The 22789-nt window shown below is 44.9% G+C and overlaps 1 protein-coding gene and 1 pseudogene across 10 annotated transcripts in view; one reads left to right on the top strand and one right to left on the bottom strand.

Annotated features, from left to right (window-relative positions):
• Positions 1-2225: 2225 nt before the first annotated feature.
• The window catches only part of LOC105486414 (La ribonucleoprotein 1B), a 151921-nt gene continuing 131357 nt past the window's right edge, over positions 2226-22789 (top strand). For 8 of the 10 annotated variants that reach the window (XR_011620976.1, XM_071093046.1, XM_071093044.1 and 5 more), the window contains exons 1-5: positions 2226-2388; positions 14475-14533; positions 14951-15010; positions 18727-18901; positions 22225-22365. Coding sequence is in view for 9 of the 10 variants with exons in the window: in XM_071093046.1 (XP_070949147.1) it covers positions 14969-15010; positions 18727-18901; positions 22225-22365 (358 nt within the window). In the remaining variant the exon portion in view is untranslated. Of the gene's footprint in view, positions 2389-10008; positions 10289-14474; positions 14534-14950; positions 15011-18726; positions 18902-22224; positions 22366-22789 lie in introns of those variants that run through there. The other 2 variants (XM_071093052.1, XM_071093045.1) reach the window with 2 other exon arrangements.
• Positions 9010-9628, bottom strand: LOC105486097 (large ribosomal subunit protein eL15-like; annotated as a pseudogene).

Genomic DNA, 22789 nt, shown 5'->3' with positions numbered 1-22789 from the left:
TTGCAGTGAGCTGAGATCTGGCCACTGCACTCCAGCCTGGGTGACAGAGCGAGACTCCGTCTCAAAAAAAAAAAAAAAAAAAAAAAACAAAAAAAAAACAAAACCACAGGGGCCACTAATAACCTAACAGAGCTAGTAAAGATGGCTGGGAATATAGGTGGAAGTACAATCCCGTTTAATTGCAACAAGGTTCTCTAGGTTACTTAGGGTCAGGTAAACTGGAGATCACTGACATGGAAAACAAGAAAACCCTTATTGTTTATAGCTGTTATGTATAAATAGGTTATTAGCCTTAGGAAAATCATTTATGCCGAGTACAGCTTTTGAGTAAGCAAAAAGTATTAACGTCGGGTTGAATGTAATTGAAGCGAGACCTACTGGACGTGGGGTGGGGGTTGCAAGCCCATACAAAAGGCAAGCACGGATAACTTATTTCACAAGGCTATGGGGTTGTGGGGCTCGGAAAAAGAAACATCAGCGGCGGAACCTGCTCTCAGCCACCTTGCACAGAACACAAACAATGACTCAAAAATACACGCATATGAAACGAGTATCATCTCTAAGTGAATGTGAGTGCCAAGTAGAAAGCTAGTATCCGATTTATTATCGCAACGTCTTATGTACCATTTTAACATCCATTCCAGGAAGAAAAAGCCTATTGGGAATATGGTTAACTTATAATTAAGTGCTGTTTCCCCAAATTAAAGAAACAACAACAAAAAAAATCTAAAAGCCAGCGAAATACTATTTAATTTACTCAGTAACCCTTTAAAACTCTTTTAGTTGGTGGGTGGGAATCCGGGCGGGGAGGGCGCACTAAACCGAACGCCGGGGCAAAGGTTTCCTAAACAGTTACCAGGAGGTAACCTCCGCTTTCATCTCGGACGTGGCTCAAGATTACAGGTGATCGCAGTGCTCGGAGGCGCCAGGAGGCAACTTTCACAGGGGGGAGGCGCCGGGCGCCAGGGGGCCAAGCGGCCGGGCCCGGAGAGCCCACTTCACTTGGGAGCCGCCCCAGGTCGGGGGTCGACTCCACGCGTTCCCCTCCCTTAGCCTAGCCGCGACCCAGCTTTAGGGCCTAAGGGCAAATCAAAGCGCCCGGTCCTCCCCGGCGCCATGTGCGCGGCCCGCCAGGCCTTGGCCACCGTCGCCGCGGGGGCAGGCCGCGGAGCCACAGAGGCCTTGTGCGCGTCCCGCCCCTGAGCCGCAGTAGGGGCGGCGCCGTCAAGCACCGCACTCGAGCCTTGGAGGCAGGGCCACGTCCTTCGATCCCTCGCACGCACTCGGCGGGGAGGCCTCGGCCGCGGGGGCCTCAGGGCGAGCCGGCACGCCCGCGGCACGCGTCGAATCCGTCAGCTCCCGCGAGTGGCCCGGCGAGGGAAGGAGCCTGTGAGTAGCCACGTCACGCTCACGGGAGGCCCGCCCCGTGCTCTCGGCCTGCCCCTCCTCGCCGTCTCGCAAGCCTCCGCGGGCAGTTACCGGCTCTGGCCTGCGCGCAGCTCCCCAACTCGGGTAAGCTCCTAGGCGCCTAGCTGCCGCTTCGCAGGCTCCCGGCCAGGTGAGAGCTCGCGGCACTCGGCTGCGGCTCCCGGCGGTCGGTGGCGGGCTCCGGGCGTGCGTCGCGTAGAGGACGGGCCGGCGGGCGTTGGCGCTCCGTTCGGTGTGGGGAGGGGCGTCACGCCGGGCAGCTGCGCGGCCCTCGGCGGGCGGCGGCGGTGGCGGCCACGGCCGCCGGGCTCTCTCAGGTTCTCTGCCCCTCAGCTGGAGCGGGTCGGTGTCGGGCGGAGAGAGACGGGCAGTCAGGCTCCCTGGCCTCGGGCCACCCCGGCGGCGGCTGGGGCAGAGGGACGATGTCTGCTCGCGCCCCCGGTGCCCGCCGCCCATTCTCGGGAGGATCCGCCCGCGGTGACTGCTGAGAGGAGTCGCTGTTGGCCGCGGCGAACCGGCCGGCCGAGCAGCCGCCCCCGCCCGAACGTGAGGGCAAAGAGGCGGCGAGGGAGGACAGGGCGCGCGGCGCCACTAGCGCGGGGGCGCGGGGGAGCCGTCGCCGGCGCTGGTGCTGGGACGCAGCGTGCCCCAGGCGGCTGTCCCCGTGAGGCCCCTGGCGCTGCACCTGGCGCACAAGGCGCGTGGGGCCAGGGTGGCCCCCTTCGCGGGGGAGCCGCACCACCGCCCACCGCCGCCGCCCGTCGCCGTTGCCGCCGTTGCTGTGCGGATCCGCCGGCCGAGGACGCCCGGGAATGAGGCGGCAGCTGGCCCTGCGCGTAAAAGCGGCATCCGCCGCCACTGCCGCCTAAGGGAAATCCCTGGACCAAAAAGCCTCCCCAGCACCTGTCCCCAGACACGACGGGTCCTCACCGCCGCCCCCGCTGGAAACCCTGGAGGCAGGTCTGTGGTTGCTGTGCGTTGGGCACTGGCAGGGTGCGGGCAGGGGCGACTTGCGGGACTTGCCGGCGCGTTGCGGCGGTAGCGGGCGCCGGGCCCGGGTAACGGCAGGCCTCCCTTCCCTGTCAGTCGGATGTAATTTGTTCCAAGGTGTCATTCACTCTGCCTATTTACATACATGGGCATCTGGGAAGGGAGCGGCAGGAAGAGAGTGGGACCTCAGGTTCTCCTTGCCTGGTGGGGGCACGGAGGGGTAGCTTGGCGGCGCAGCTCTGCTGGCGCGGTTTGCGATTGTGTTTTGTCTCCACGTGTTAGTGACTTGGGAAAGTAGCTAACTTTAGATACTGCAGTGCTTCGTATGGGAAAGTTTTTGGTGGATTTTTTTTTTTTTTTAAGGATTGAAGCAAGTCAGAGCAAGGGGATTTATTCGTAAGTGGGAAAGCGCGATTGTAGTCTTTTAGTATGAAATAATAAGATGAAAATCTCCAGGTTTTCGAAACACTGCTAAGCAGTTATATTAAAAATGAGACTTTAAATGTGGTTTTAAAAGTGCTTTAAGTTATGAGTGTGCTGGAAAATAGTTAAATAGGATGGTTGACATGCGAGCGTGGATTGCACGTTATGTAAATGGTTTTCTAACATTGTCAGCTCTCCTTCCCTTTAGAAGAGATAAGATTATGCCACTGTATTTGAATGCTGACCAATGCAGTATGGCCCTTGGTGCTTTATTTTGATTGTAGCAACTGCAGCTTAAGAAAATTAAAATGGGTCGGCGCTGTGGCTCACAGCCTGTAATCCCAGCACTTTGGGATGCGGAGGCGGGTGGATCACCTGAGGTCAGGAGTTCGAGACCAGCCTCGCCAACATGGCGAAACCCCGTCTCTGCTAGAAATACAAAAATTAGCCAGGCCTGGTGCGGGCCCTTGTAATCTCAGCTACTTGGGAGGCTGAGGCAGGGAGAATTGCTTGAACCCGGGAGGTGGAGGTTGCAGTGAGCCGAGATCGCTCTACTGCACTCCAGCCTGGGCAACGGAGTGAGACTACCTCTCAAAAAAAAAAAAAAAAAGGTTAAAATGGAAATAAAAACCATGACAAAAAGCAGTATCTGACCGGGCGCGGTGGCCTGTAAATGCTAGCACTTTGGGAAGCTGAGGCGGGTGGATCACCTGAGCTCGGGAGTTTGAGACCAGCCTGACTAACACGGAGAAACCTTGTCTCTACTAAAAATACAAATTAACTGGGCGTCGTGGCGCATGCCTGTAATCCCAGCTACTTGGGAGGCTGAGGCAGGAGAATCGCTTGAACCCGGGAGGCGGAGGTTGCGATGAGCTGAGATCGAGCCACTGCATTCCAGCCTGGGCAACAGGAGCGAAACTCTGTCTCAAAAAAAACACCAAAAAACCCCAAAAAAACCCTGTATATTCTACTTTCTCAATTAAGTTGTAAATGAGTTGAACTTTTTATAATGCAAATGACAGCTGTTTACTTGCAAGTCTTCATTCTTATTTAAAATTAAAGGTTAGCAGTAGAATAGGAAATATTAGAGCATGTTTACTGGCTTGTGAGGATCAAATGCGATGAAGATGTGGTGTAAATGTAAGGCAATTGGCGGTGCGCGGTGGCACACGCCTGTAATCCCAGCACTTTGGGAGGCCGAGGCGGGTGGATCACCTGAGGTGAGGAGTTCGAGACCAGCCTGGCCAGCATGGCGACACCCCGTCTCTCCTAAAAATACAAAAATTAGCCTGATGTGGTGGTGCGTGCCTGTAATACCAGCTACTCAGGAGGCTGAGGCAGGAGAATCACTTGAACCTGGGAGGCGGAGGTTGCAGTGAGCCAAGACTGAGCCACTGCATTCCATCCCGGGTGACAGAGCAAGACTCCCTCTCAAAAAAAAAAAAAAAAAAAAAAAAAAAAAAAAAAAAAAAAGAAAAGGCGATTGTTACAAGCACCATTATGTTATGTTAACATTTCTTCAGAGGAACTCTCCAATAGAGGGAGATAAGTGTTGAGTTAATTGATTCTCTTGCCTTTCCACAGAAATACTCCTAATTAATTGTTGGTAACTTTTGACACTTGCAGAAAAAAACTTAACAGTTTGCTCCGGATTTAATATTGGCATAATTCCTTCCTCGCTGTAAAGAGCTGTTTGTTTACTCCTGTTACTAACTGAAGAGAACACTGTTAAGTAAAGACCTCATAAAGTTTTTCTTTTTTTTCTTTTTTAAAACCCAGTGGCAAGCACTCTAAAATTTAGCAAAGAAAGAAAACCCTAGTGAATCATCTTATTTACTGTTTCACCTCTCTACTTCTAGACTTAGACAATTGTATAGTCAGTGAATTACCAAGTAGGAACCCTTTGTTGATCATAAAACTGGTATTACAGATTTTAAAACTTTGAAGCCATGCATGGTAGTGTGTGCCTGCAGTTTTAGCTCCTTGGGAGGCTGAGGCTGGAAAAATCGGTTTTGCCCAGGAGTTTGAGGCTGTAGTGTCCTATCATAGTGCCTGTGAATAGCTACTGCATTCTAGCCTGGGCAATATAGCAAGACCACATTTAAAATAATAATAATAATAATAGAACTTTAAAAACTGTTAAGGTAAGCCTTGGGAACTTTAATTGCAAATGACCTGTGAAAAATATTTAACAGTTAACCTATTGATGCTTTCATTCTCCAGTCTTCACTGGAGATTAAGAACACTGTGATACTAGTTTTATGGTATGGTTCACGGGAATTTCAGTTTTGCTGAAATTTTGTCTTGTGTAGAAAGTTGTCTTGTGTAGGCAACTCTTTTCTGTCTTTGGATGGAATCCATTCTGCACTGGCTTGAAGACCATCTTTCAGACCTGGAATAGTGTAGTAATAGTGTAGTAACCATGGTCTCTTCCCAACACTGACTCTGCACCTCCCTCCCTCCCTCCCTCCCTCCCTCCCTCCCTCCCTCCCTCCCTTCCTTCCTTCCTTCCTTCCTTCCTTCCTTCCTTCCTTCCTTCCTTCCTTCCTTCTTTCCTTCCTTCCTTCCTCAGATGGGGTATCTCTGTGTTGCCCAGGCTGGTCTTGAACTGCTGACCTCAAGCAATCCTCCTGCTTCCCAAAGTGCAGGGATTACAGACGTAATAAGGCTTTCTATTTTCTTCAGCAAATTTACAACTTCAGAAGTAAAGAAATAGGACCACACTCTATTTGCATAACTTAGGTAATTTAGATAAAAGAGATTGTGGTGTAGAAATGTACTGTTTTGAGAGACTTGGGTTCTAGTGCAGGTATTTGTTACTAACTAGCTAGTTGACTTCTGGCAAGATTTCTGGGCATTATAAATGAATAACATGGATGGGCTCATCTCTGGTTTATAATACCAGAGTGCCACTTACAACCTGGCTGCCTTGGCTTCCATTTATTTATTTATTTAATATTATTTAATTTACTTAATACATTTTACTTTAATTTATTTAAATAGGTAGATAGATCGTCAGTCTTGCTCTATTGCAGTGGTGAGATCATAGCTCACTGCAGCCTTGACCTCCTGGACTCAAGCAATTCCCCTGCCTTGGCATTCCAAGTAGTTGGGATGACAGGCATGCATGTCATTCCATGGAATTAGCTATGTCCGGCTAATGATTTTTAATTTTTTTTTTTTGTATAGACAGGATCCCCCTTTGTTGCTCAGGCTGATATTGAGCTCTTGGGGTCAAGATATCCTCCTGCCTCAGCCCCTGGAAAGTGCTGGGGCTACAGGTGTAAGCCACCCTGCCTGTCAACTTTCTGTTTACTATTTTCTCTTTTTTTTTTTTTTTTTTTGAGACGGAGTCTCGCTCTGTCACCCAGGCTGGAGTGCAGTGGCACGATCTCTGCTCACTGCAAGCTCTGCCTCCCGGGTTCGCGCCATTCTCCTGCCTCAGCCTCCCGAGTAGCTGGGACTAAAGGCACCCGCCACCATGCCTGGCTAATTTTTTGTATTTTTAGAAGAGACAGAGTTTCACCGTTTTAGCCAGGATGGTCTCAATCTCCTGACCTCGTGATCCACCCGCCTCAGCCTCCCAAAGTGCTGGGATTACAGGCGTGAGCCACCGCGCCTGGCCTTTTTTTTTTTGAGACGGAGTTTCATTCTTATTGCCCAGGCTGGAGTGTAATAGTGTGATCTCGGCTCACCGCAACTTCCACCTCCTGGGTTCCAGTGATTCTCCTGCCTCAGCCAGCCGAGTAGCTGGGATTACAGGCACGCGGCACCATGCCTGGCTGATTTTTATATTTTTAGTAGAGATGGGGTTTTTCCGTGTTGGTCAGGCTATCTTGACCTCCTGACCTCAGGTGATCCTCCCACCTCCGCCTTCCAAAGTGCTGGGATACAGGTGTGAGCCACTGCGCCTGGCCGGGCTTTCTATTTTCTTTCCTTTTTTTTTTTTTTTTTTTTTTTTGAGACAGAGTCTTGCTCTGTCACTCAGGCTGGAGTGCAATGGCGCAATCTTGGCTCACTGCAACCCCCGACCTGTCCCAGGTTTGAGCAGTTCTCCTGCCTTAGCCTCCTGAGTAGCTGGGACTACAGGTGCGTGCAACCATGCCCAGTTAATTATTTTTTTTTGTATTTTTAGTAGAGACGGGGTTTCACCACGTTGGCCAGGCTGGTCTCGAACTCCTGACCTCAGTAGATCTGCCCGCCTTGGCCTCCCAAAGTGCTGGGATTACAGGGGTGAGCCACCATGCTTGGTCTTGGGCTTTCTATTTTCTTAAGCAAATTTGCAACTTAAGAAGTAAATACATAGGACCAGAGGTTGTTTAAAGTTCACAGTGGGTACCTCTAAATCTATTAGTTATCTATTAGTGATTGTATAATTTATACAATATAAATTGTATAATTCTACAAAACAGGATACTCTTTGAGAGAGATAATTGTATTGAAATAATAGACTTAAATCAGGTCTATCCTGCTCAAACTTGGATTTACTGTCACTCTGTTAATGAGGTAAAGGAATTCCATCCACAAAATTTTGCCAGGAAGTTTCTTACTACAGTTAGAAACATAGGAAACACATGGGAGAGTATTTCAGGACAGAAATTATGAATCTTCTCTACATTAAAACCTGCAGATCTAAGTGAACCAGATTCTTGATGCCTCGGCCCTTGTGAGAGACTTTCTTCCACTTTTAGGATGATTTTGATCATGTGTTGCTGTTTCCAGAAATCCAGATAAGGCACTCTTCAGCCAAAGTTGCTGCCCACCCAAGAGGCCTGCTATCTTGAAATTTAGTCATGAGACCAGAAGGAACTTCCCCCATCCGTGTCCTGACTTGGCATTAGTTTCATTTTGGATACCTCCTTTTTTTTTTTTTGAGATGGAGCCTCGCTCTTGTCGCCCAAGCTGGAGTGCAATGGCGCAGTCTCGGCTCACTGCAACCTCCACCTCGCGTGTTCAAGCGATTCTCCTGCTTCAGCCTTCTGAGTAGCTGGGATTACAGGCGCTTGCCACCATGCCTGCATAATTTTTGTATTTTTAGTAGAGATGGGGGTTTCACCATGTTGGCCAGGCTGATCTTGAATTTTGGACCTCAGATGATTGACCCACTCTGGCCTCCCAAAGTGCTGGGATTATAGGCGTGAGCCACTGTGCGCAGCTTTTTTTTTTTTTTTTTTTTTTTTTTTTTTTTTTTTAAAGAGACTGGGTCTCACTTTGTCACCCAGGCTAGAGTAGGAGTACAGTGGTACAGTCATAGCTCACTGCAGCCTATAACTCCTGGGACCACGGGGTCCTCCTGCCTCAGCCTCTCAAGTAGCTAGGACTACAGGCGTGTGCTACCATGCCTGGCAAATTATTTTATTTTTATTTTTTAAATTTAAAAATAGTGACAGTATCTTGCTATGTTGCCTAGGCTGGTCTCAGAACTCTTGAACTCAAGCTATTTTTATTATTTTTAGAGACAGGGTCTCCCTATATTGCCCAGGCCTAGTCTTGAACTCTTGGCCTCAAAGGATTCCCCGCCTCAGCCTACCAAAGTGCTGCTATTACAGGTGTGAGCCTGGCCTTGCAGATTTCTTTTTTTTCCCCTCTTTTAAATAATTTATTTTAAACCTATTATATCATACAGTATGTTTTATACAGGTATATAACACCCTAACAAGATAAAGCAAAGCCAAAAAAGTTTATCTTATTAGAAAGAAGATACACCATAACGTATTCTCTTCGAACAGTATTGCACTTTAACTTTTCTTTTCTTTTTTTTTTTTTTGAGACGGAGTCTTGCTGTGTCTCCCGGACTGGAGTGCAGTGGCACCATCTCGGCTTACTGCAAGCTCCGCCTCCCGGGTTCACGCCATTCTCCTGCCTCAGCTTCCTGAGTAGCTGGGACTACCGCCACCACGCCCGGCTAATTTTTTTGTATTTTTGGTAGAGACAGGGTTTCACCGTGTTAGCCAGGATGGTCTCGATCTCCTGACTTTGTGATCCACCCGCCTCAGCCTCCCAAAGTGCTGGGATTACAGGCGTGAGCCACCACGCCCGGCCAACTTTTCTTAATTTGACAAAGCATTCATGAAACAGCCTGCAGACTAGTTTCAACAGATAAATAACACCTGTTAGCAGACATGAGCGTCCTAAATTTTTATTAGGTATGAATTTTACAAACTTTACTTACATTGACCGTAATGGTGGAGCTGGAGAGTATTGCGCCTTCTCCAAGCTGCCTGGTGAGAACCAGCAGTAGTGTGGTGGAACTTATGGCCCTTTCCAAGGCCATGGCTCTTTCGGCCTGCAGATGGCAGCCCATGCATCTCTCTATGCTTGTGGACTGGTTTGGTGATCCATTGGGTGTCAGGATTTCTTCTGATAGCTTTATGGAATGGATCAATGGGGATAACCTCAAAAAACTTGTATGTGGAATCTTCACCAACCCAGTAAGAATTCAGGACTCTTAGAGCCCCACAGGGGCATCCGGCTCGCTCCTTTGCAACGGACTGAAGACTTTGAGCAAACCTTTAGCTGGTTAACACCATGATGGACAGGCTTGCTGTAAGTTGCACCCTTAGGAACTGGGTGTTTTCAGCCACCATGGCGAACATGAATCCTATATATAACGTAAACTTGCTTGGCCTTGTAGCCCAGTTGGCACGCTTTATCAGGCCGAGTGGAGTGGGGAGCGCTGTGGAGAGCAGAGAGCTGGCAGTACTGCCAGCAGCCTCCTCTTAGAAGAAAGCGCATGACATTAGACTGCTTTTCTCCATAGCTCCTGGATTTAGTTGTATGCACCCATCTTGGCTTACCTGATGGCTGCCACTAGACGGAAAGGGTGCAGATTCTTTATTAAAATCACAATATGGGTTTATTAATCCCTTACTTGTAGTTATGGTTGTTTTTTGCCTGTTAAACATCAGCATTCTCGTATAATTTCCATTCTTTTGCTCATAAAAATATGATGTGTAAAAAATACTGATTTTTTTCAAAAAGTTCTTGCTTTTCTTGAACCCTATGTTCATCATCAACCCTCTTTTCTCCTACTATTTGGTTCTTCAACCTTATTTTCTCCTGTTTGGTTCTTAGAAACCTCAAGTAAGCTTACTGTTGTTACCCTAATTAAATACCTTTTTTTTTTTTTTTTTTTTTTTTTTTTGAGGGGGACGGAGTCTCGCTGCAGACCAGTGCAGGCTGGAGTGCAGTGGCACGATCTCAGCTCACTGCAAGCTCCGCCTCCTTGGTTTGCGCCGTTCTACTGCCTCAGGCTCCCGAGTAGCTGGGACAACAGACACCTACCATCACGCCTGGCTAATTTTTTTTGTATTTTTAGTAGAGACAGGGTTTCACTGTGTTACCCAGGATGGTCTCGATCTCCTGACCTCGTGATCCGCCTGCCTCGGCCTCCCAAAGTGCTGGGATTACAGGCGTGTAATCCCACAGCCATGAAATACCATTTTAAGTAAGTTATATAGAAAAAACTGCATAAATATATTCTCTTTACAAAAATAAAAAACTTTCATGTCACCTTAAGAATTCACTGAGGCTGGGCGTAGTGGCTCACGCCCGTAATCCCAGCACTTTGGGAGGTAGAGGCTGAGGTGGGTGGATCATGAAGTCAGGAGATCGAGACCATCCTGGCTAACACGGTGAAACCCTGTCTCTACTAAAAATACAAAAAAAGTTAGCTGGGCATGGTGGCGGGTGCCTGTAGTCCCAGCTATTCGGGAGGCTGAGGCAGGAGAATGGGGTGAACCCGGGAGGTGGAGCTTGCAGTGAGCCAAGATGGCACCTCTGCACTCCAACCTGGGCGACAGAGCAAGACTCGGTCTCAAAATAATTTACTAAATCTAAACTCCTTTTAAAAATTGCTGAGGACTGGTCGGGCGCGGTGGCTCACGCCCTTAATCTGATGAGCACTTTGGGTGGCTGAAGCAGGCGGATCACCTGAGGTCAGAAGTTCCAGACCAGCCTGGCCAACACGGAGAAACCCCGTCTCTACTAAATATACAAAAATCAGCCGAGGGTGTTGGCCAGCACCTGTAATCCCAGCTACTTGGGAGGCTGAGGCTAGAGAATTGCTTAAAAACCCGGGAGGCAGAGGTTGCGCTGAGCCAAGATGGTGCCATTGCATTTCAGCCTGGCGAGTGAAATTCCATCTCAAAAAAAAAAAAAAAAAAGGCTGAGGATGGCCGGCTGTGGTGGCTCACACCTGTAATCCTAACACTTTGGGAGACCAAGGTGACCAGGGTTTGAGGCCAGGAATTTGAGACCAGCCTGGGCAACATAGTGAAACCCCATCTCAATTTAAAAAAAAAAAAAAAAAGCTAAGGAATGGTCCTAAATATAGCTGACATAGTTAATTTAGATATTTACCTATTGATCATCTTGATTTTTTTTCATTTTTGTATTTAGGTGAGGAAACCGAACATTTTTATACATTTTTTTTTTTTTTTTTTTTTTTTTTTTTGAGACGGAGTCTGGCTCTGTCGCCCAGGCTGGAGTGCAGTGGCGCAATCTCGGCTCACTGCAAGCTCCGCCTCCCGGGTTCACGCCATTCTCCTGCCTCAGCCTCCCGAGTAGCTGGGACTACAGGCGCCCACCACTGCACCCGGCTAATTTTTTTCTATTTTTAGTAGAGACGGGGTTTCACCATGGTCTCGATCTCCTGACCTTGTGATCCGCCCGCCTCGGCCTCCCAAAGTGCTGGGATTACAGGCGTGAGCCACCGCGCCCGGCCTTTTATACATCTTATATCCATGTGTGCCTTTCTCTAGGGTAGATGCTGAGAAGTAGAATTGTTAGGTTATAGAGCATTTTTTTTTAGTTTACAAGTTGCTTTTTATTTATTTATTTTTAAAATTTTTAAATTTTTATTTTTATTTTTTATTTGTGCTAGGATTACAGGCGTGAGCCACCGTGCTGGCCTTTACAAGTTGCTTTTTAAAGTAACTGTACAAATTGATACTCCCACTATTAGAATTTGAGAATTGTCTTCTTTCACATTTTTTTTTTTTTTGAGACAGAGTCTCACTGTTTCACCGAGTCTGGAGTGCAGTGTCACTGTGTCAGCTCACTGCAACCTCCGTCTCCTGGGTTCAAGCAATTCTCCTGCCTCAGCCTCCCGAGTAGCAGGAATTACAGGCGTCCACCACCACGCCCGGCTAGTTTTTATATTTTTACTAGAGACGGGATTTCACCATGTTGGCCAGGCTGGTCTTGAACTCCTGACCTCAGGTGATCTGCCTGCCTTGGCCTCCTAAAGTGCTGGAAGTACAGGTGTGAGCCACTGCGCCCGGGCCTTCTTTAACATTTTTAAAAGCACTAATTTTTACTACATTTGCCCTTAAATATGATAAAATGTGAAATATTGATATCATCAGTGCATTTTCTTAGTTAAAATTTTGCCAAAAGGTTATGGTCATAAGAATTAAACTGAGTGAAATAGGCTCTGTTATGTTGTAGCTTTTGTTTAAAGTATCCTAGCCCTTAAAAGTATATTGTTTTCCTTATCTGTTTATAGTTATTTCCTTGTAGGTCCCAGGATTTAAAAATAACATTTTATTATTTATTTGTTTTTATTTTGTTTATTTATTTTTTTGAGATGGAGTCTCGCGCTTTTCCTCAGGCTGGAGTGCAGTGGCACGATCTTGGCTCACTGCAACCTCTGCCTCCTGGGTTCAAGCGATTCTCATGCCTCAGCCTCCAGGCACAGCCCCTGTGCCTGGCTTGTTTCTTACTTAGAAACAAAAAACAGATTTCATCTGTATGAATATACATGTTTTAGGCCGGGTGCGGTGGCTCACGCCTGTAATCCCAGCACTTTGGGAGGCTGAGGCAGGCAGATCACAAGATCAGAGATCCAGATTATCCTGGCTAACACAGTGAAGCCCCATCTCTACTAAAAATATGAAAGATTAGTCGGGTGTGGTGGCGTATGCCTATCGTCCCAGCTACTCAGGAGGCTGAGGCAGGAGAATCGCTTGAACCTGGGAGGCAGAGGTTGCAGTGAGCCAAGATTGCACCACTATACTCCAGCCTGGGTGACAGAATAAGACTCTGTCTCAAAAAAAAAAAAAAAAAAGATATACATATTTTTTAATGTGAAAAAATTTTTAATTTAAAACAATTTCCTAAATTGGCTTGCTATTTCAGTCTTAGGTGTTCTCTAATGACATGCAGTGTGATTTCCTCCATGTTAAAACAATGAGAAAATGAAAATTTTCCTTTCTTAGACTTCTTTTACCTGTAATCTGTATGTATATATAATTTTTTTTTTTTTTTTTTTTTGTATCAGAGTCTCACTCATTTTGACCAGGCTGGTCTTGAACTTCTGGCCTCAAGAGATCTGCCTGCCTTGGCCTCCCAAAACTGTTGGGATTACAGGCGTGAGCCACTGAGCCTGGCCTGTGTATGTAAAATTACATTTAAAACCTGGTGAACTTCTTTCCATGTCAATACATACACAGCTTTGTCTGATTTCTAAAAGTTATATAGTATTTTGTGTATTAATACGTAGAGGCTAAATAGGATTATCAACAAAGTTGCACTGAACATCCTATATAGACATCTTTGTACCTTTTCTTGATTCCCAGATAATTTCCCGAAAATGGAATTCTTTTATTAAAAGGATATATACATTTTAGATGACAGATTACCCTTGAAAGATATACTACCTTGGCTGGGCGCCGTGGCTCATGCCTGTAATCCCGGCACTTTGGGAGGCCAAGGTGGGCGGATTACTTGAGGTCAGGAGTTTGAGACCAGCCTGGCTAACATGGTGAAACCCTGTCTCTCCTAAAAATCCAAAAAAGTTAGCTAGGCGTGCTGGCAGGCGCCTGTAACCCCAGCTGCTTGGGAGGCTGAGGCAGGAGAAGGGCTTGAACCCAGGAAGGGGAGGTTGCAGTGAGCCAAGACTGTGCCACTGCACTCCAGCCTGGGTGACAGAGTGAGAAGACTCTGTCTCAAAAAAAAAAAAAGAAAAAAGAAAAGAAAGAAATACTACCTCATACTCTTACCAACAGCATGAGAGAAATAAGAGACTCTGTCTCAAAAAAAAAAGTTATATTTGTAATTTTCTCCTGTTATATTCTTTTTTTTTTTTGGACAGAATCTAGCTCTGTCACCCCAGCTGGAGTGCAGTGGTTGGATCTCGGCTCACTGCACCATCCACCTCCCGGGTTCAAGCGATTCTCCTGCCTCACCCTTCTGAGTAGCTGGGACTATGGGCATATGCCACCACACCTGGCTAATTTTTCTATTTTTAGTAGAGATGGGGTTTCACCATGTTGGCCAGGCTGGTCTCAAACTCTTGACCTCCAGTGATCCGCCCGCTTTGGCCTCCCAAAGTGCTGGGATTACAGGTGTGAGCCACCAGGCCTAGCCTATATTCTATTAATGAAAGGATTGTTCTGTTCGTTCAGTGTAACACGCTGTTAATACTTCTTTCTTCTTGATTTGGAGACTGAAGACCACCTTGAATCTATGTGTCAAATGGAGTTGATTTTTTGCTAGGAATTTGAGTCTTAGAACTTTGGATTTTGTTGGAAATTATGATTATACTGATTTACTGAAATTGCCATAATAGTTATTTTGTTAAATTTATTGAATGAAGTAGTTGTAAAAACAATTCTATATATTTTCTTCAGAGTTCGGTTCCCTCAAAATTATAAAAGCAGGAAAACTCAAGACAAAGAAATACAACAAGGTATGTTTTCATAGGAAATAGTTCTTAACTGTACTGATTTTTGAAAATTGAGGCTAAGAACTCTTAGGTTATTGTAAGTGTATTTTTCTTCTAATTGTACTGTTGGTATTAGATTAAAGTTAATATTATGGAGAATCATAACCTTTATCCAAATCTCTATATATGCCTTTGCTATCGTGTATAACTCAATTTAGTTAATGTCATTAAATAGTGGTGAAAGTTTTATCATAAGATTAAGCCATTCTTATTGCAAATGTTCTATTGTTTGCAGAAACTTTTAGATTAATTTGGCAGATGCCTGCATATAACTGAATGTAAATGATTATTAAAACTTCTTTCACTTTTAGAAAATGTTTTTTTCTGCTTAAAATTTCTAAAACTAATTTGCAGACCTAACTCTTATTTGTTACTTCTTAGGCTAGTGATTTCAGCGATATGGAGAATTGGCCAACACCAAGTGAATTAGTGAACACTGGAGTGAGTATTATTTTAAAGTTTTTCTTTAAAGAAAGGAAAATATATCCATTTCAACATGCAGAATTTTATTTTACTTAAAATGTAAAGAATTGTCATACTGGGGGACAGATTTTTTTTATTTGTTTTTTTTTTTTTTTTTTTTTTTTTTTGAGACGGAGTCTCGCTCTGTCGCCCAGGCTGGAGTGCAGTGGCGCGTTCTGGGCTCACTGCAAGCTCCGCCTCCCGGGTTCATGCCATTCTCCTGCCTCAGCCTCCCGAGTAGCTGGGACTACAGGCGCCCACCACCTCGCCCGGCTAGTTTTTTGTATTATTTTTAGTAGAGACGGGGTTTCACTGTGTTAGCCAGGAAGGTCTCAATCTCCTGACCTCGTGATCCGCCCATCTCGGCCTCCCAAAGTGCTGGGATTACAGGCTTGAGCCACCGCGCCCGGCCTTTTTTATTTGTTTAAGACAGGGTCTTGCTCTGTCACCAGGCTGGAGTACAGTAGTGTGATCACAGCTCATTGTAGCCTCAAACTCCTAGGCTCAGGTGATCTTCCTACCTTGACCTCCAGAGTAGCTGGGACTACAGGCACGCACCACTGTGCACAGCTAATTTTTGTATTTTTCATAGAGACGGGATTTTGCTGGTCTCCAACTCCTGAGCTCAAGTGATCCTCCTGCCTCAGCCTCCCAAAGTGTTGAGATTATAGTATGAGCTACGAACCTGGCTGAGGAACAGACTTAAAAACTTGATTCATCAAGAAGATTACATTTTGTTAGTTTAATTTGCAGTTATTCTTTGATGCTGCCAGTAACATTAGTAATGAACTTGTCTTAAGCTTTACTCATGGTAAGCTTAACCTAACCTATTATTTCTTTCTTTCTTTTTTTTGTTTGTTTGTTTGAGACAGGGTCTCATTCCATTACCCAGGCTGGAGTGCAGTGATGTGATCACAGCTCACTGCAGCCTTGGCCTCCCAGGCTCAGGTGATCCTCCACCTTTGCCTCCCAAGTAGCTGGGACTACAGGTGTGCGCCACCACACTGGCAGGTTTTAAACTTTTTGTAGAGATGGGGGTTTGGCCATGTTGTTCAGGCTGATATTGAACTCCTGAGCTCAAGCAATTGGCTCGCCTCAGCCTCCCAAAGTGCTGGGATTATAGGCGTTAGCCACCATGCCTCGCCTATTATTTCTTTAACAATGAAGACATATTATAAATTGTAATCAAATTTTTATATTTGGATAAAATCACATACATTGATAAAGAGGTGCTGAAAACATGGCAGCTATCCTTTTGATAGTTTACCCACTTTTCAGATAACCTAGTTTAATTCATCACATTTCCCTCATCTGATTGTATTCTTTTTTTGAGACGGAGTCTTGCTCTGTTGCCCAGGCTGGAGTGCAGTGATGGGATTTCAGCTCACTGCAACCTCTGCCTCCCTGGTTTAAGTGATTCTCCTGCCTCAGCCTCCTGAGTAGCTGGTATTACAGGCACGCACCACCACATCCGGCTAATTTTTGTATTTTTAGTAGAGACTGGGTTTCACCATGTTGGTCTCCAACTTCTGACCGCAGGTGATCCACCCACCTTGGCCTCCCAAAGTGCTGGGATTACAGGCGTGAGCCACCGTGCCTGGCCTCCTCTGGTTGTATTCTTAAGAGGTAACCTTATATGCACGATTTGCATTTTCTAGAATTTTGTATATATGGAAGCATTCAGTAGGTACTCTTTTTTCTTTTTTTTCCCTGGCTTCTACTCAGCATGATTATTTTGAGATTTTACTTGTGTGTCAGCGGTTCATTCCTTTTTCTTTTTTTTTTTTTCTTTTTTTTTTTTTTTGAGACGGAGTCTCGCTCTGTCGCCCAGGCTGGAGTGCAGTGGCCAGATCTCAGCTCACTGCAAGCTCCGCCTCCCGGGTTCCCGCCATTCTCCTGCCTCAGCCTCCCGAGTAGCTGGGACCACAGGCGCCGCCACCTCGCCCGGCTAATTTTTTGTGTTTTTAGTAGAGACGGGGTTTCGCCGTGTTAGCCAGGATGGTCTCGATCTCCTGACCTTGTGATCCGCCCGTCTCGGCCTCCCAAAGTGCTGGGATTACAGGCTTGAGCCACCGCGCCGGGCTGGTTCATTCCTTTTTCTTGCTGAGTAGTATGGATGTAACACAGTTTGTCCATTCACCTATTGTTAATGGACATTTGGATTAATTTTGGGTTTTGGTTGATACAGATAAAACTGCTATATGAACGTTTGTGTAGAAAATTTTTCATTTTTTCTTGGGTATGTCACTAGGCTGGATCATAGAGTAGCTACCTGTTTTAGCTTTTTTTTTTTTTTTTTTTTTTTTTGAGACGGAGTCTCGCTCTGTCGCCCAGGCTGGAGTGCAGTGGCGCGATCTCGGCTCACTGCAAGCTCCGCCTCCCGGGTTCACGCCATTCTCCTGCCTCAGCCTCCTGAGTAGCTGGGACTACAGGCGCCCGCCACCGCGCCCGGCTAATTTTTTGTATTTTTAGTAGAGACGGGGTTTCACCGTGGTCTCGATCTCCTGACCTTGTGATCCGCCCGCCTCGGCCTCCCAAAGTGCTGGGATTACAGGCGTGAGCCACCGCGCCCGGCCCTGTTTTAGCTTTTTAAGAAATTGCCGAATTTGCACTTCTATCAGCAGTGTACGTGAATTCCAGTTACTCCACATTTTCACTCCCTCTCTTTTTTTTTTTTTTGTGAGACCTGGTCTCACTTTGTCACCCAGGCTGGAGTGCATTGGCATGATCTCAGCTCACTGTAGCCTTGTGATCCCCCACCTCAGCCCCATAAGTAGCTGGGACTATAGGCATGCACCACCATGCCTGGCTAAGTTTTTTGTATTTTTATAGAGATGGGGTTTTGCCATGTGCCCAGTCTGGTCTCAAATTCCTGAGCTCAACTAATCTACCTGCCTGGGCTTCCCAAAGTGCTGGGATTACAGGTGTGAGCCACCGCACCCATCTTTACTCGCCCATAGTTTAGTCAAGTTTCAAAAATATTTTAGCCATTCTAATAAATGTGGAGTGGTCTCCCATTGCAGTTTTAATTTACATTTTTCTGACGAATGAATGCAATAATCTTTTCATAGATTTGCCATCGGTATATCTTTTTGATGAAGTATCTGATCAATCTGCCTATTTAAAAAAACGGAAGGCTGGGTGCAGTGGCTCATGCCTGTAATTGCAGCACTTTGGGAGGCTGAGGGGGGTGAATCACTGGGGTCAGGAGTTTGAGACCAGCCTGACCAACAGGGCGAAACCCTGTCTCTACTTAAAAAAAAAAACAAAACTAGCCAGGTGTGGTGACATGTGCCTGTAATACCAGCTACTAGGGAGGCTGAAGCAGGAGAATTGCTTGAACCCAGGTGGTGGAGGCTGCAGTGAGCCGAGATCGTGCCACTGCACTCCAGCCTGGGCAACAGAGTGAGACTCCTTCCCCCCCACCAAAAAAAAGTGGAATTGGTTTCTTGTTACTGAGTTTTGAAAGTTCATTCTGTATTTTAGATAAAAGTTCTTTGTCAAATACTTAACAAATACTTTCTCCTAGTCTGCAGCTTTACTTTTAACTGTCTTTTGAGAAGTAATTTTTTGCTTTTGATAACAGTTTTTGTCATTTGTTTTGCATTTTTAAGTTAGGTATATTACCACAAATTTTTGGGTGTGTTAGTGAAAATGTTAATGGAAATCATTTCATTCTGAAAACCTTTTTGCAGTTTCAGAGCGTCCTCAGCCAAGGAAATAAAAAGCCACAAAATAGAAAAGAAAAAGAAGAGAAGGTTGAAAAGAGAAGTAACAGTGAGAGCAAAGAAAATCGGGAAACAAAGTTAAATGGTCCCGGTGAAAATGTCAGTGAGGATGAGGCTCAGTCAAGTAATCAACGAAAGAGAGGTCAGTTTGTCCATATCTTTATTTTGATTTTAGTTTTTGAAGAAAGTTGTAATGAGGAATTGTATTTCATTAACTTATCTCTGATAGTCAAAAATGTATAGTTTGTATTTCTTCAGGATAAACAATCTGCAGTGGTAACTCATTTGCTTTTGTAACATTTCTGAACTGTTAGACTTTCCTTTTTGTATGTAACTTGTATTCTATGCAAGAAAATGGAATGGAGTTCCACTTAGAGGTACAGTTGTAGATACATTCTTGGAAAGTTGTGTGACAATTATTGTTCTTTTACATCTGCATCGGAACTGCTCCCTATATTTAGGGAGTACTGTGAAAATTAAATACATTTTTTTCCTAAGACAAAAGTGAGAATAGGCCAGGTGCAGTGGCTCACACCTGTAATCCTAGCACTCTGGGAGGCCGAGGCGGGCAGATCACTTGAGATCAGGAGTTTGAGACCAGCCTGGCCAACATGGTGAAACCCTGTCTCCATTAAAAATACAAAAAAAATTAGCCGAACACGGTGGTGCACGCTTGTAGTCCCAGCTACTCGGGAGGCTGAGGCAGGAGAATTGCTTGAACCCAGGAGGTGGAGGTTGCAGTGAGCCAAGGTTGCGCCATTGCAATCCAGCCTGGGCGACAGTGCAAGACACTGTCTCAAAAAAAAAAAAAAATTTTTAGTCAGCCTTTTCCCTCATAGCATTCCCCTGTCAAAATTACACTTTGAAGGAATAAAAATATTGTCTTCATGTCCTTTTCCATTTTCTTCTCTGAACTTTTCATGTGTCTAGGGACAGTTTATGATTTACCTGCTTTGTAAAAGCATATACTCATTCAGTGGTCGGAGTCTTGGTCAAAGTGTCTTCACGCGCTTCTAGGCAGAAAAGGGCTTTAAACTGTTAAGTTGTCGGTGACTGAAGCAAGGTGATTTTCTGGGAGAGTAGCAGGAGACATAGATAGGCAAGGTCCATGGTGTACAGGGCCTTGGAGTTAGGATTCTATTTTTTTTTTTTTTGAGATGGAGTCTCGCTCTGTCACCCAGGCGGGAGTGCAGTGGCCGGATCTCAGCTCACTGCAAGCTCCTCCCCCCGGGTTCTAGCAATTCTTCTGCCTCAGCCTCCTGACTAGCTGGGATTACAGGCACACGCTGCCACACCCAGCTAACCTTCTTTTTAGTAGAGACAGGGTTTCACTCTGTTGCCCAGGCTGGCCTCGAACTCCTCAGGTAATCCACCTGCCTCGGCTTCCCAAAGTGTTAGGATTACAGGCGTGAGCCACTGTGCCTGGCCGAATAGTTTGTTTTTTTAATAAATAACTAATCCTTAGTTCAGGATAAGCATGATGGTTACTTGATACCATGAATAAAGGCTGATTGCTCAAAAACAGTGACAAGAAGACAAACAAGTGGTTGTTAGAAAAATTTATCCCTATTTCTTTTTTTTAAGTTTTAAATTTAAAAATGTTTTTAAAATTTTGAGACAGGGTCTTGTTGTGTCACCCAGGCTGGAGTTCAGTGGCATGCTCATGGCCCACTGCAGCCTCGATGACCTGGGCTCAAGTGTTCCTCCCACTTCAGCCTCCTGAGTAGCTGGGACTAAAGGCATGTGCCACCACGCCTGGCTAATTTTTGTATTTTTTTGTAGAGACAAGGTTTCCCGATGTTGGCCAGGCTGGTCTTGAACTCCTGGGCTCAAGTGATCCACCTGCCTCAACCTCCCAAAGTGCCGGGATTAGAAGTGCGCGCCACCATGCCTGGCCTGCCCATTTCTTAACTACTTCGTCACTTAACTATTTCCTGCTTCCTACATATATAAGTAGTGTTCTTGACTGTCTAGAATCCATACAGATGACAGATTTGTTATCCTGATCTAAAATTTGTCTTTATTAATTGCTTCAATTAAAACTGGTCAGTCAACACTAAAACCCAGATGTTTTGTAGTTAGAACAATTCATATAATCAAGCTATTAATTGATCTAGAGTACAGATTTTTGACTTCAGAAGAAGGGCTTCTTTGTGTCAAGGAATCTCATTGACATAAATTTATAGTATAAGATTAAAAGCCTTTTTAGATGCATTTATATTCACTTTTCCTCATTTGATCCATAGTTTGCAGGATTTATAGGATATCAATATTGTAGTTGCACACTAATATTTCTTTTTAAATTACCTTGGCAGTTTTTTCATTCCCATGAGTCTTTATTTTGGTAGAAAATATAGATTGGGCAGAATACTGAACATTTTGAAACCCGAGGTATGGCATTCATGAATAGATGATCTTCAGAATTTCACTATAGAATAACCATAAATAGTTACATTGTCATTTAGTCATCAAGAAAAGTTAAATTGCTTGTGTTTTTTGTCCTTAGGAAGATGCATAATAGCTGTAAAAAGTTATGTCAAGTTAAACAAATTTTATACTTATCCATTTTCCCTCTTATATTTTGAGAAACCTCATTCATTAGTAAAAATCCTGGGTAAATTAATATTTTAGGCAGTGATCTGGAGCTAAAAGTGCTTCAAACCTAAAGCCTAACTTTCCAAAGTATACATTACAGTGTTTTATCAGATATATCCCATTCTAAAGCCTAAGAATTTTAAATTAAACTGATTTTTTTTTTTAAAGCATAAGGTACTAAACAGAATAGTATGTATATGTACTTTTTTGTTTGTTTGTTTAGAGACAGAGTCTTGTCTCGTGCAGTGGCACGATCTTGGCTCTCTGTAACCTCTGCCTCCCAGGTTCAAGGAATTCTCCTGTCTCAGCTTCCCGAGTAGCTGGGACTACAGGCATGTGCCACCATGCCCGGCTAATTTTTGTATTTTTAGTAGATATGGGGTTTCACCATGTTGGCCAGGCTGGTTTTGAACTCCTGACCTCAGGTAATCTGCCTGCCTCGGCCTCCCAAAGTGCTAGGATTACAGGTGTGAGCCACCACGCCCGGCCTTTTGGCATGATCTTGGCTCACTGCAAGCTCCGCTTCCCAGGCTCAAGCTATTCTTGTGCCTCAGCCTCCTGAGTAGCTGGGATTACTGTCGTGTGCCACCACACCTGGCTAATTTTTGTACTTTTTAGTAGAGACAGGATTTCTCCATGTTGGTCAGGCTGTTCTTGAACTCTTGGCCTCAAGTCATCCACCCACCTCGGCTTCCCAAAGTGCTGGGATTACAGGCATGAGTCACTGTGTCTGGCCTCTTTACAAATAATCTTAAAATATACATTCAGTGTTTCACTTATTTGATTAAAGTTCAGAGTGCTTTCAAATTGCAAGGGTTTAGTGAAAATTGTGCATTTGTCCTTAAATGATTTTATTTTGTTTTCTTCAAGCTAATAAGCACAAGTGGGTACCACTCCACTTAGATGATGTAAGATCAGAGAGTCAAGAAAGACCTGGATCCCGGAACAGCTCAAGATGTCAACCTGAAGCAAATAAACCAACACATAACAATAGGAGAAATGATACACGAAGTAAGTTACCATTCTAAGACAAAAATGACTAAGGAAAGACTTAGTCTTAATGCTTGTTATTTTAGTAACCACATGTATAAACCATTTGAGAATAAGTTGAAGACATCATGTCCCTTTAACCCTAAATACCTTCAGAGTATATTTCATAAGAACAATATAACCGTAATGCAATTAACAACAATGAAAGTTAACATTAATACAATGTGATTGTCCACAGGCAGATTTTTCTCAATAAAGTCCTTTATAGTTGATCCCTCCCCTGCTCCAAGGATCCATTCTGGGATCACTCATTTAATTTTTTTTTTCTCTCTTTAGGCTCCATTAATCTGTAACAGTTCTTTTGCTTTTATGTTTCATGACATTGATTTTTTTGAAGATTGTAGGATAATTATATTGTAGATATCCTTTACTTTGGGTTTTCTGA

The sequence above is a fragment of the Macaca nemestrina genome, chromosome 3 (genome assembly GCF_043159975.1).
Source record: "Macaca nemestrina isolate mMacNem1 chromosome 3, mMacNem.hap1, whole genome shotgun sequence".
NCBI classification, from domain to species: domain Eukaryota; kingdom Metazoa; phylum Chordata; class Mammalia; order Primates; family Cercopithecidae; genus Macaca; species Macaca nemestrina.
This window is presented reverse-complemented; position numbering and strand designations above follow the sequence as displayed.